This window comes from Arachis hypogaea, chromosome 1 (assembly GCF_003086295.3).
Source record: "Arachis hypogaea cultivar Tifrunner chromosome 1, arahy.Tifrunner.gnm2.J5K5, whole genome shotgun sequence".
In the NCBI taxonomy this organism is placed as follows: Eukaryota; Viridiplantae; Streptophyta; class Magnoliopsida; order Fabales; family Fabaceae; genus Arachis; species Arachis hypogaea.
The window spans coordinates 106,401,642-106,413,904 of NC_092036.1; the positions used below are offsets into that span (position 1 = coordinate 106,401,642).

The 12,263-nt window shown below is 32.5% G+C and overlaps 1 protein-coding gene across 1 annotated transcript; it reads right to left on the bottom strand.

Annotated features, from left to right (window-relative positions):
- Positions 1-3,266: 3,266 nt before the first annotated feature.
- Positions 3,267-4,604, bottom strand: LOC112707559 (uncharacterized). Its single transcript, XM_025759337.3, has 2 exons — positions 4,069-4,604; positions 3,267-3,944 (listed from the first exon to the last, which is right to left on the bottom strand). The coding sequence occupies exons 1-2, from the start codon at positions 4,241-4,243 to the stop codon at positions 3,688-3,690; spliced, it is 432 nt and encodes a 143-aa protein (XP_025615122.1). The 5' UTR covers positions 4,244-4,604; the 3' UTR covers positions 3,267-3,687.
- Positions 4,605-12,263: the final 7,659 nt, after the last annotated feature.

Genomic DNA, 12,263 nt, shown 5'->3' on the forward strand with positions numbered 1-12,263 from the left:
GTCCAACTCCAAAGTCCAAGCACAAATTTGTGGTCAATTGAAAAAACAATTATGTTAAGTATACACTAAAATCAATAATTATGTATAAAATATATATCGAAATATAAAATATATTTTAAAAATAAATTAAATAATATATATATCTAATGTGCAAAATATATTATTGTTAATTTTAATAATTAATTTTAATATACAAATAGATTTTTGTTAAACCAAACACACGGTCAGCTAACTAACTAACTTGTTATCAACGTGTAATGTAGTAATCATCACTTTTAACAACCATACAAGCAATAATATGACACAACCTTCCGTCCTTCAGCACTAACCTAGTTCCTTGACTTTACCTAACTTGAATTGGGTTCATTTTATGTAAGATCTTTCAAGCATCCACATTGATTCATTTTTAATTTTCTATTTTTTTTCAATTTTCATGACTTGAAATAAGGCAGATTTTTTTAATATTATAAAACGAGGAGTGTAAATACGGAAATATTACATTAATTTAGTATAATGCACTAATATAAAAATTGTCATTATCACAAAAAATCGTGACTAACGATTTTAAAAAATAACAAAAAATAAAGTAAAATGTGACTAACAATTTTAAGTCAGCCAAATCTTTTTTTTTTTAAATCTCTGATACCATATCAGTAGTCCCAAATTTAAGTATGATCCCAACCTATAATCAATAATCCAACGATTTTTTATTTTTCTTCCATCTTTTCTCTCTTTACTAAAATCATTATTAATGATTTTTTTTTTAAATTGGTTTTATCAATTTCTGTAAAACACCGTTATGAATTTCATATCTATGTATTACACAGCTAAAGCCTCATTTTGCGTATTACACAAACTTAATTGGCATATGAAAAATAAAAATCCGAAATATAATACATGAAATTAAAAGAAAATGAAATGAAATATGAGAAGTTCACATGGGTTTGTCCAATGATATAGGGGCGAAGCATGCTGGAGTGAGGAGGGGATGTGGACATGGGAGTTTGAAGTGTCTTATCTCTCATTGGTGGGGATAATTGGTCTGGTCAAACACTCAATATGTGTTGGTTTGGTTGGGCAACTGACCCTTTTGGCATTTTCTCACTTCAATTATTTTATTTTTAAAAAATAAACTACCAATGTCCTTCAAAAATTTAGTAATTGATTAAAATACTTAAAAAATTGAAAACTACAAAAACATGATTTAAAAGCGACACAAAAGTATTTTGATATAAAATAAATACGAAGATGATGATTTTAATTACTACATAAAAAAATACTTTTTTCATCTTTTTAAATATTTTAAAATATTTTTATCATTTATCAGACTAAATATTTTTAGAAAAATATTCCTTTTATTTTAGCATCTAATTCATCATAATTTCTTTTATATTGCAAGAATGTTTAAGGTCTTAATTAAGGAGGAATAATGGGACAAAGAAGCTGAGATAAGAGATTCTGTAAACAATGAATTATGCATACCCAAAATGACCTCAACAAATTATTTTCAGTTGCCTATGCTGTTGCTGCTCTCTAAGCTAGAACCCTTTTTCTGCTTTTGCTTGTCTCCAACACCCCACTTGCCATGCCATGCCATGTGTCTTTTCTTAACATGTCTTTGGAGACTGTAAAACGAATAAGTATCATGTGATCCCCAAACTTGTTACAACATTCTTGGTTACTCTCTGTGTAGATTCCCACCATATAATCTAGACAATAGATGAGTTCTTAAATTGTATTTACTTTGTTTTTTATAAAAAGAAAAAATTTAAGCTAAATTGTCGTTTAAGATTTGAAATAAAAAGCATTAGATATAATGGTAAATGGGTTGCATTCAATTACATATAACGTAATTATTGAAAAGTTATTTTAATCACGATAGTATCTAGGATATATAAAGAAATTATGACGAATCAAATCATTTTTTTAACTTTTTTAATTTTTTTTTATGTCTGCTGAAGGTCAAAATCTAATTTATCGCATTTTGGAATTCTATATATGAGTTTGTTGTTGGCCAACAAATTATCATTTACTAAAGACAAAATTTGAATCATCAACACATATTTAAACAGGTATAAAATAAATAAGCTGACTACTCGACCAATTCAAATTAGTTATGATTAATCAAATTATTGCAATACAAAGAACAAGGAAATTAAATATGAGCTTCAAATTTGGGACCTAATTTATTCATGTCTCACTGAAATTCTTTTCGGTAGCTTGCGGGTTTGGTAAATAGTCCACTTTCATCAGGAAGAAATATTGGTTTAGCTAGCTTTAATTTGTTTTGTGTTAAGTATTAATTTATGGATAAATATGAGCTTGAGTAAAGCTCTTCTATAACGTTAGGTCATTGTCAATTCTTTTAAGTGTCAATATGGTTTTTAGGTAAAGCTTTTACTTGCTTGTTGAGAAAGGGAACTCCTTTGCACATGACTATGTTCAATTGTCCATGTTAGAATTTCAGCACTTGATCACGTTTACAACCTAAATATGGCTTCCATATCTTACCTTCACGCATGTTGCATATTGCCCCACCAAATTAATTATATTGGAAAATGCTATTTGTACACTAAAATTAGTCACTAAAATCAATTACTAATATATTTATGTATAAATATATGTATGATTTAATTTATTTTCAATGTATATTTATATTCCAACATGTATTTTATATTAGTTACTAATTTTAATATACTCGTAGCATAACTCAATTATATTAGATGTACATTTGAAATTAATTATAAAACTAATTATATGTATAAAATATATATTAAAATACAATAAAATAATACATATATTTATACATAAAGATAGTCATGTGCGCATACATATATCAATTATATTAGATAATTACTAAAATTATCTATTAGTGTAAAATACAAAATATATATTTAAAATAATTAAAATATACATATATTTATAGTTAATTTTAGTATATATATATATATACACTAAGTTACCAACAAAGACAAATAGCATACATCCATATTTATTGGACCTAATGAAAATTTAACCCCAAAATGATACTTTTCTTTATCTTCAATTCCAAAGTTGGGATACTCCTTTTTCCCTTCATGGGATTGGGCCCAATCATATAAAATTAGATTAGTTATTTTTCCTAATTTTACTTATGTATTTGTTATTTGCACTTATTAATAAAGAAAAAATGTATGATTTTTTTTTATAAAATATTAAATATGTACCCACCAAAAAATGAGTGGAAGAAATGAAGAATGAAGAAGAGAAGATTAACCTACACTGTATTCCATCACAAGAATTTTATTTATTTGTATTCACAAATGTCACAGAACACAATACATTTTCCTAAGTAGAAAAGAAAAGGTAAAAGACTAAAAGGTGAAAAGAAGAAAGAAACAAGATAATAGATGGATTTAGAGTTATGAAAAGAGAGAGAGAAAGAGAGGCCTAGAAGATTACCCTACAAAACACAAATATCAACAAAATCTCCCTATTCTTCACAACTCACAAGGAAAACCCATCCAATCAGCAATCACTAACACTGATAAGAGAGCTATACTTCTTGTGGTGGCCCATCCCCTCTGCCCTTCTATTACTTCCTAAACTAAAAAATTCTTCTTTGAAATTTAAAAAAAGGAAAATAAAAAAAAGAAGCATAATAAGAAGAATATTCATATTGAGAGAGAGAGAAAAGAGAGAAGCAAATCAACAAGAGTAGGCCAAACGTTGGGCCACACGATCCCTTAGAATTCCGTTATACAAAGCTACCCTGTTTTCTGGCATTCCTCTTCTTCTTCTTCTTTCCCCATTTCCGCAAGTTTCAACCTTTGATTCTGATTCTGATTCAGATTCATAGTTTGACCTAATCCTCCTCCTGAACTCTTCTCCGTCTCCACAAGAATCCATCACGTCCTCTGCAAAGTGCACCCTTTTCTTCTTCTTCTTCACACTCTTCTTCCCAGCTGCAACAATTACCATGAATTTAGAGAAGAAACAGGGCCAAAGACTAAAGCTTTTGCATTTTCTTGTGAATGTGTAACGAGAAACAGGAGAAGGAAAAAACAGAGACAAAAGCAGAGTACATACCAGAGGAAATGCAAGATCGGAGAGTTTTTGGAGTTTGGGAAGTAGGGATTTCGTGGAAGGAGAATTGGGTTGGGGGGAAAGATTTCTGAAGGCGGAGAGCGAGGAGGATCACCGTGCCGGATACAGCCATGGCGGTTGCAAACACCACACCTTGTGCGCTCATCATTGAAGACATGCGGCTTGATTTGATGGCGATGGTTCTTCAAAGAAGAAGAGAGGAGAAAGAAGAAGAGATGGAAATGAATGAAGGGAATGGATGTGGTAAAGGTTTTGGGAGAAAGTGGAGAGTGAGAGGAAGGAGCAGTTTTCCTTTTCTTTCTTCTGAGAGAGAAGAGAGAGCAATCAATCAATATTTGTATATTTTTATTTTATTTATTTATTTATATTTTATTGTAAAGTAATAGGAAATGGTGATGGTATGAAGGAGAGCAACAAGCATGGGTGAATACTATTATATTTTGCATTCAATGACAATTCTCTTTGATTCTTTATTTTATCGGGAATCTTCACAAAGCAAAACACCTATTATTATGCGAAATGTTAATTACACAATCTAAAAGTACGTCATAATTGGCAAAAATATAATAGTGCGTGTAATATACAACTATTTAATAACAAAGTCTTTATTAACATCCCGTACGTTACGCGGATTTACATAGTATATATTTATGATGCACGTATATAAGATACGGAATATACACGATAAATTTTAAAATTTTATAAGATATGGTATATATATTTAAATATATAATATTTTTTAGTTAAATTATAATATATTTTAATTTTTTATTAATATTAAAATATAAATTAATTTTTTTATTATTTTAAATATTTTTTAATTATATAAAATATTTAAAATACATTTTATTTTAATATTTAATAATAGAGTTAAATATTTTTGTTTTTAAGATTTTGGGTTAAAATCAAAATTATTTTTAATTTTTTTTCTTATTAAAATCATCTTTAACGTTACAAAATGTTATAAAATCGTCTTTCTATCCATAAAAAAAATTTTCAGACAATTTTACTTTTAAATAAAAATAAAAAATATTAAAAAACAAAATAAATCCTTCCCAACCCCTTATCTCTTTGCTCTCTTATGGTTTTTTCTCACCATCCCCTTCTTCATATCAACTCTCTCTTCCAACTCCTCGCATGCCCCCCTTCTTCTTTCTTATTCCTTATTCTATTCTTCTCTCCCTTTTCACCACCCCACCACCTCTGTCCTTCTTCACTTTCTTCTCCCTCTCCATCACCAGCCTCAACCCTTTCTCCATTGATGTCAGTCTCGCTTTCCAGTTTCGATCTCCTTCTCCAATGTCGAGCCCAAAGATATCAGTTTGAAGTTGAATCTCAATATAGGTCAGTAAATTTTTCAATTAAAAAATTTGTTCATTCACCCAATTCACCAAGAGTATCAACGACAAAAGAAATTTATGGGCTTGTGGGTGTGGAACAATTTCAAAACAGGCAGAGGAGACACAACGATTTCGAGTTTTCTGTTGCTATTTTCTTCCCTTGCGCTCTTTTCTTGTTCGTTGTTCTTATTTTCATCTTCGTTTATTTTTTTAAAATTTTGTTGCTGATTTTGGATTTAAAATTGTTGTTAATGATTACTAAATTGTTGTTTAATATAAAATTTTTATTATTTTATTTTATGGTTGTTGCTGTTGTTAAATTGTTGCACAAAGAAAAAAAGTGGTGATTGTTGTTAAATTGTTGTTGTTCCGGTGAAAAGAAAATGATTAGAAGTAGTGGCTAGATGGTACTGATTTAGGATGAAGAACTGATAATAAAGAGAAAAAAAGTGTGCTGACTCTGGTGGCAGTGGTCATGGTGATGATGATGCAGAAGTTAGTGGTGAAGGGGAGAGGGTTTTTTAATTTTTGTTTAAAGGTAAAATTGTCCGAAAAATATTTTTTTTGGACAAAAGGATGATTTTGTAACGTTAAGGATGATTTTAATAAGAAAAAAAGGTTAGGGACGAAAAAAGTACTTAACCCTTAATAATATATGTTATTTTTAAATTCATTTTAATAATACATGTTACGAATAATACTGGACACGTGATGATATTTAGATGTGTTTAAAAATCTTTTTTTTATTAAAACACAGTTGGACACAGCAAGCACGCGTGTCAGACGAGTATATCGTGTCCGAAATATGTCTAACACGCGAATACGGCAACTCAACGAACTCAATTATTAAAATCATCTATCATATATTTGTGTATAAATACATGTATAATTTAATTCATTTTTAGTGAGTATTTTATATTTTAATATATATTTTATACTGATAACTAATTTTAGTATGCATCTAGTTTGATTGAAATATATAAGAGTTTAATTTTGATAATGTAAAATAATTTTATATAATTATTTAATTATATCTTTTTTATAATTAATTACATGATTAATATAAAAAAGGGTAAAGTATACTTTTTTCTCTAAAGTTTGGCAAAAGTTTAAAAAATACTCCAAAATTTTATTTTGTTTCAATTTTGTCCCAGAAGTTTTTGATTTGCATCAAATATACCTTAGACGGCTAAATTTGCAAAAAAATTAAGACCAATCTAAGAAATTTTGGTGTTGCATGTGTACGCATGTATGATGTATACGCATGATGTCCTGTTTTACACAAAAGTTCTGTTTTTACTGTTTGACCTTCCCGACAAGCTTGTAAACCTCTGTAACCATTGTTTTGTTGAAACACCTTTTGAATTATTAACCATTTCTCTGGCTCTCTAAACTTCTAAAAACTCTGTTTAAGATCCGTTGACAAGCTTTTAAGCCTTAGAATGAGAGTGAGTATGTTAGTTAAATTGGGGAGATATTGGAAAGAGTTTTGCGAGATGATAACTGAATTAATGAGGTGTTGGTAACGCCGAATGAGATGTGATTGATAAAGATAATGATAATAATAAGGAAATGTGATTGAATTGAGATGTGAATATTGAGATTAGTGATGACTGAGTATGGCCGGATTGGCTGAGATGGCAAGGTTTGGGTGTGATCCCACTTGCGTGTTAACTAAAAAATTGTGTTGGCGCCTACACCAGCAAGGACGGAGGTTCCCTCCCGTTTTGCTCGTGGTTGCGATGTCGTGATGGGGATGGAGGTTTTATCCCGCCTGTGATAAGGACGGGGGTTTCATCCCGCTCACGAGGTTGGCAAGTTGAGGATGAAGGATTTCCTCTCTTGTCATGATGTGGATGTGGGGATGGTAGAAAGGCACGCTCCGTTGTAATATTTTTCCCCCACTTTCTTCTCTAGTTGAAAGGTAGAAAGGCATACTCCTTCGATGTGGAAAAGCACACTCCTTCGTGATACCTCTAGGAGAAGGTGGAAAGGCACTCTCATTCATTTATATTCCTCTTGGGGATGCGCAACCTAAAGACCATATTCGGGTTAGCTACCGATGTGTCGGGATTCTGGCAATATAACCGACACATGAGCTCACGACTAGTAAGAAAGACATTCATCATATGTATTTGTATATTTTACTTGAGTTGTGCATTGTTTTTGTTTGCCTAAATGTTTATATATACTTAATTTCTAATTGTTCTAACTACTGTAACTGCTTTCTATATCTGTTCTTTCCTTTTTTGTCTTGTTTATTTTTGTAACTGAGAGACCCCTCATGTTGGTGGAGGTGACGCTGAGGGTAGTTCCACCAATGCTTTGGAGGGTTGGAGGAGACAGAAAGTAAAATGTTAGGTCAAATATAGCTTAGGACGTGAATACCTTAGATAGTTTTACCTAAATTGCTGGTTTAGTTGGATCTTAAGTTTAAATCTGAGTGTCAAAGTTCTAGGATTGCCTCTGGTACCTTTACCATACTGAGACCACCAGTTCTCATTCCATACATGTATTGTTGTTTTTCATATGCAGGTCGAGAGGCACCGTACTAAGCATTCTGGAGACTCTTGGAAGCGAAGAACTATTTTGGGACTTAGTATATGTATTTTGTTTATGTATATATGTAAATAGATTCTCTGCCTTGTTTATATTATACTTTATCCCTCTTAGAGGTTGATTTTGAAGAAACAGGTTTTGTATTTTGTCTTTTAGATATGGTTGGGTTTTATATAAATATGTATATCTATACTTTGGCCGGTCTTTTCTTCCCAGGTTGAGTTCGGAGCTTGTTATCTATTTTTTAAAATTCTGTGTGGGCGATGCGAATTCTATTTCGATTTTGATTAACTTCTCTTTCAAGTCTCCTAGTTAAAATTCTTTCAACTATACTATATATGTATTTTTACTTTTAGAGGTCGTAGTGCCTCACCACCTCTAATCTACATCCTAGGCGTAAAACTCTGTGTGGTAAGGTGTTATAACATGCAAAAGGTATTCTCTATCTCTTTTAAAAGAATATTAAACTTGCATATTATTGTGTTCTATTCTCTGTTGAATTCATTTTTGGGATGGACTGATTTGCATAGGAATAGTTCTCAGTAGTTTAGGGAAAGAACAAATTAAGGTTACGACTTGTAAATGGGGGAATATTTCATATTCATTAAAAGAATGATAGGGATCATTATGGGTTCATTAAATAAATGTTAGGGACTAGATTGTATCACGATAAAAGTGATTGTGTTGTTCATTTTAATGCGTGCAAGGATTAATATCAACTGCTCAGGAGGTCATGCCTGATGTCCACTACAGAGTATGTGTGTGGCACTTTTGGAAAAACTTTAATAAGCAGTAAAAAGATATGGAGCTCAGGGGCTTACTATAGAAATGTGCAAGATCAACCACACACCAAGATTTCTCTACCAACATGAACAAGATTAATAAGGTCAATGAAGATGCATGAAATTACCTTAACTAATGGCCCATGGACGAAGTCAACCTTTAGTCATAGTATAAAGCTAGACAATATTTGCAATAATGCATGCGAGGTCTTCAATGCACATATAAAAGATGCAAAGGTGAAACCTATCATCACTCTACTGAAGGAGATTAGGATGTTTGTAATGAGAACTATTGCAAAAAATAAGGTTAAGTTTGCAAACCATGTGGGCGGCTACCACCTGTAGTTTAGAGTAGAATAGATATGGTGAGAAAGGAGTTTAAAATTTGGATGTCAATCTAGACTGGGAATGATGCTCATGAGAAATTGATACCCTATAAATATGGTGGTGGACTTAGGCAAATGGATGTGCACTTGCCAATTTTGGATGTTAATTGTAAGAACCGGCATAACCGTTTTAATAAAATAATAATTTTAAGCGCCCGGAGTAGATTCAAAATTTAGAAGTTTTAATTTGAAAATATAAAGATGAAATTTGATTTCAATAAATTTTTTTGAGTTGAAAAATGTATCATTTTCGAAAAGTTTTTGTAAAAATATGTACTAGCACTTAAGCCAATAGTACCAGCTCTTGTTTGTCCAGTACTGTGTATTTTGGACAATAAGATTTTGAAAATTGATTTATTGTTTTGAAAGGACAAAAAATAATTTAGAATTTAAAATCGGGCATTAATCTTAAAGGTTTACGAACAAAAAACGCTAACGAATTGGACCGAACCCAAACCGGATGCAAGGCCCAACATATATATGCTCATTTAATGAGCATTTCAGCTCATTCCACTTCAATTTGAAGAAGGGGCGCAGCTGGAGAAGAGAGGAGAGGTGAGGGTGTGATCACGATTCACATCCACCTTCTGGTGACCATAACTTGAGCTACGGAACTTTGATTGATGAGCCGTTTCTGGCCACGCAAAGCTCTCATTGAGCTCTTCTTTCCTATCTAAGAAAATCTGGTAAGATCTCTTCTTTCCATCTCTAGAAGTTCTATGTTTTTGGGTTTGATTTTTGAGTAGATTTTGTGGTTTTGCTTGTTTAGGTGGTCTCTAGTGGTGGATAATTGTTGGATTTTACCCCTAATCTCATTGAGTAAGGTAAGATTTTACTAAACCCTTGTGTTTAGTTATTTTTGTGAACCCTAAACTTGATGTTTGTAAGTTATATGTGTTTGGCTTGATAGTTGGTGAGTCTTGGAGGTGGTGTTGGTGCTTGAGGCTTCTTGATCTTGTTGGAATCAAACTTTTAGTGTTTGTGCATGTTGGAAATCGGCCAAGGTATGGTTTCGGTCTCCTCTATGTAATATGTAATATCTCTGGATACTTAGGCTTGTGGACCATAGGATAGGATTGAAATTGGATGTTGATGAATATGATGTATGATGACTTTTAGTATATGTAGCATGATGATGGATTATTGATGTTGTGTTGAGATAGGTGTTGGGTGATTATTATGATGATGATTGGTGGTAAGTGATGGATCTATGTATGAGAAATTATTGATGTGTAATGTTGTTGCAAAATGTTTGGGAGGTTAATGATTTGATGATGAATGTTGAGAATTATTATAGTTGTTGAGAGTTGTTGGTATTGTTGATGATTGATAATGAGTTGTGAAAATGTTATTGGTGAATGAGGAGAATTACGAGTCTTTATGATGATTTTGGATGTTGTTGAAAAATGATTATGATGTGTGATGATATATGTTGATGATGATTTTGGGGTTTTGAATCTTATGGTTGGGGATGATATTGAATGGTGGTTAAAAAATTTAGATGTGATATTAGGTTGAATTTAGAGTCGGAATGAGGTGAGTATTAAATGATTTAATGACTGAGAAGGTTATGTGATTGATAAAATGGTTGAAGGAGTGTTTGGTATGAATGTTGGGTTGTTTTGGTATAGTTAAAAATGGGTTTGAGTTGGTCTTCAATTGAGAGTTCTTGCAAAATTGAGTTGTTAGTGTTTTTGGTAAAAATAGATTTTTGGTGAACTTTGATGGATCATAACTTGAGTCTCAGTTTTCAAAAATTTGTTAAAATTCACTTTATTTAAAGTTCATAGAAAAATCTTTAAATGGATATAAAGTTGGTCTTTAAATTCTGTGCATGCTGTAGAATTTGTGATTTCTAGTTTGTGTGCGCACGCACATCCTTGTGTGCACGCACACCCCTGTGAGTTTTTGAACCTGTGCACATGCACACACATGGGAAGGCTTACTGTTGAGAGTGCTAGCACGACCTGTGCGCGCACACAGCCAACAAAGTTTGCAACCTGTGCGCACGCAAACTTTGGAAGGTGCACTTTGTTGAGGGCATTCGCACGCCTTGTGCGGATGAATGGAGTTGAAATTTTTACTACTTGTGCGTACGCACACCACTTTGCATACGCACACATTTGAAATCTTTCTTGGGTGTGCGCATGCACACCCTTGTGCGTACGCACATGTCCTGCTTCGCAAATTAAAATCTTGTTTTTAACTGCTTCACCTTTCCAAAAAGCTTGTAAACCTCTGTGACACCTATTTAAGACTTTTTGGCTTGTTTTTGAATGTTAAACATAGAGACTACTATAAGTGAGTTTAACTAGATATTTCTGGCAAAAGTTTAGAAGACAGAAACTTAAGCTTCTGGAGTACTGAGGGTGATTTAGATGAGTGAAGTGGTAGAGTGCTGTAAAGACGATTGGTATAATAAAATTGTGGCATTGTGGATTTGACGATGAACTTAAGACATTGAGGATGAATTATTATGGACTATGAGATGGATATAAACGGACTTGTGCTAGGAGCAGTGATCTCTGATATTGAGAATGTGATTATGATATGCATTGTTCTCCGTCGTAGGGGCTGTGGCAGTCTTCCGCCTACGTTCGGATGTGAGGATTGAAGCTCGGCTTCTCACTCATAATTATCGCTCAAGAGGAAGGTGGTAGGGTACTCTCCCTCGGAAAGTTTCCCTTTGAAAGGAGAAGGTGGTAGGACACTCATCCCTTGGAATTTCTCCTCTTGAGCATGGGTTTCTCTCTGGTTGCAAGGTGGTAGGGTACTAACCCACGAAATCATGCGGCATCCAAAGGAAGGTGGTAGGGCACTCTCCCTCAGAATGTTTCCCTCTGAAAGGAGAATGTGGTAGGGCACTTATTCCTCGGAATTATTCCTCCTGAACATGCGCAACAGAGAGACTAATTCGGGAGTTACCGACCAAATTTTGTGTTGGATTTGGCTCTATAACCGACATGTGATATCACAACTAATAGGACAGACATTCATCATATGCATCTTCTATATATTTTCTTGCTTTGCTTACTTGAGTTTGCCTAATTGTATAATTTGTCTATTTGCTTCTTGAATTATTTGTTATATATATATATATATATATATGA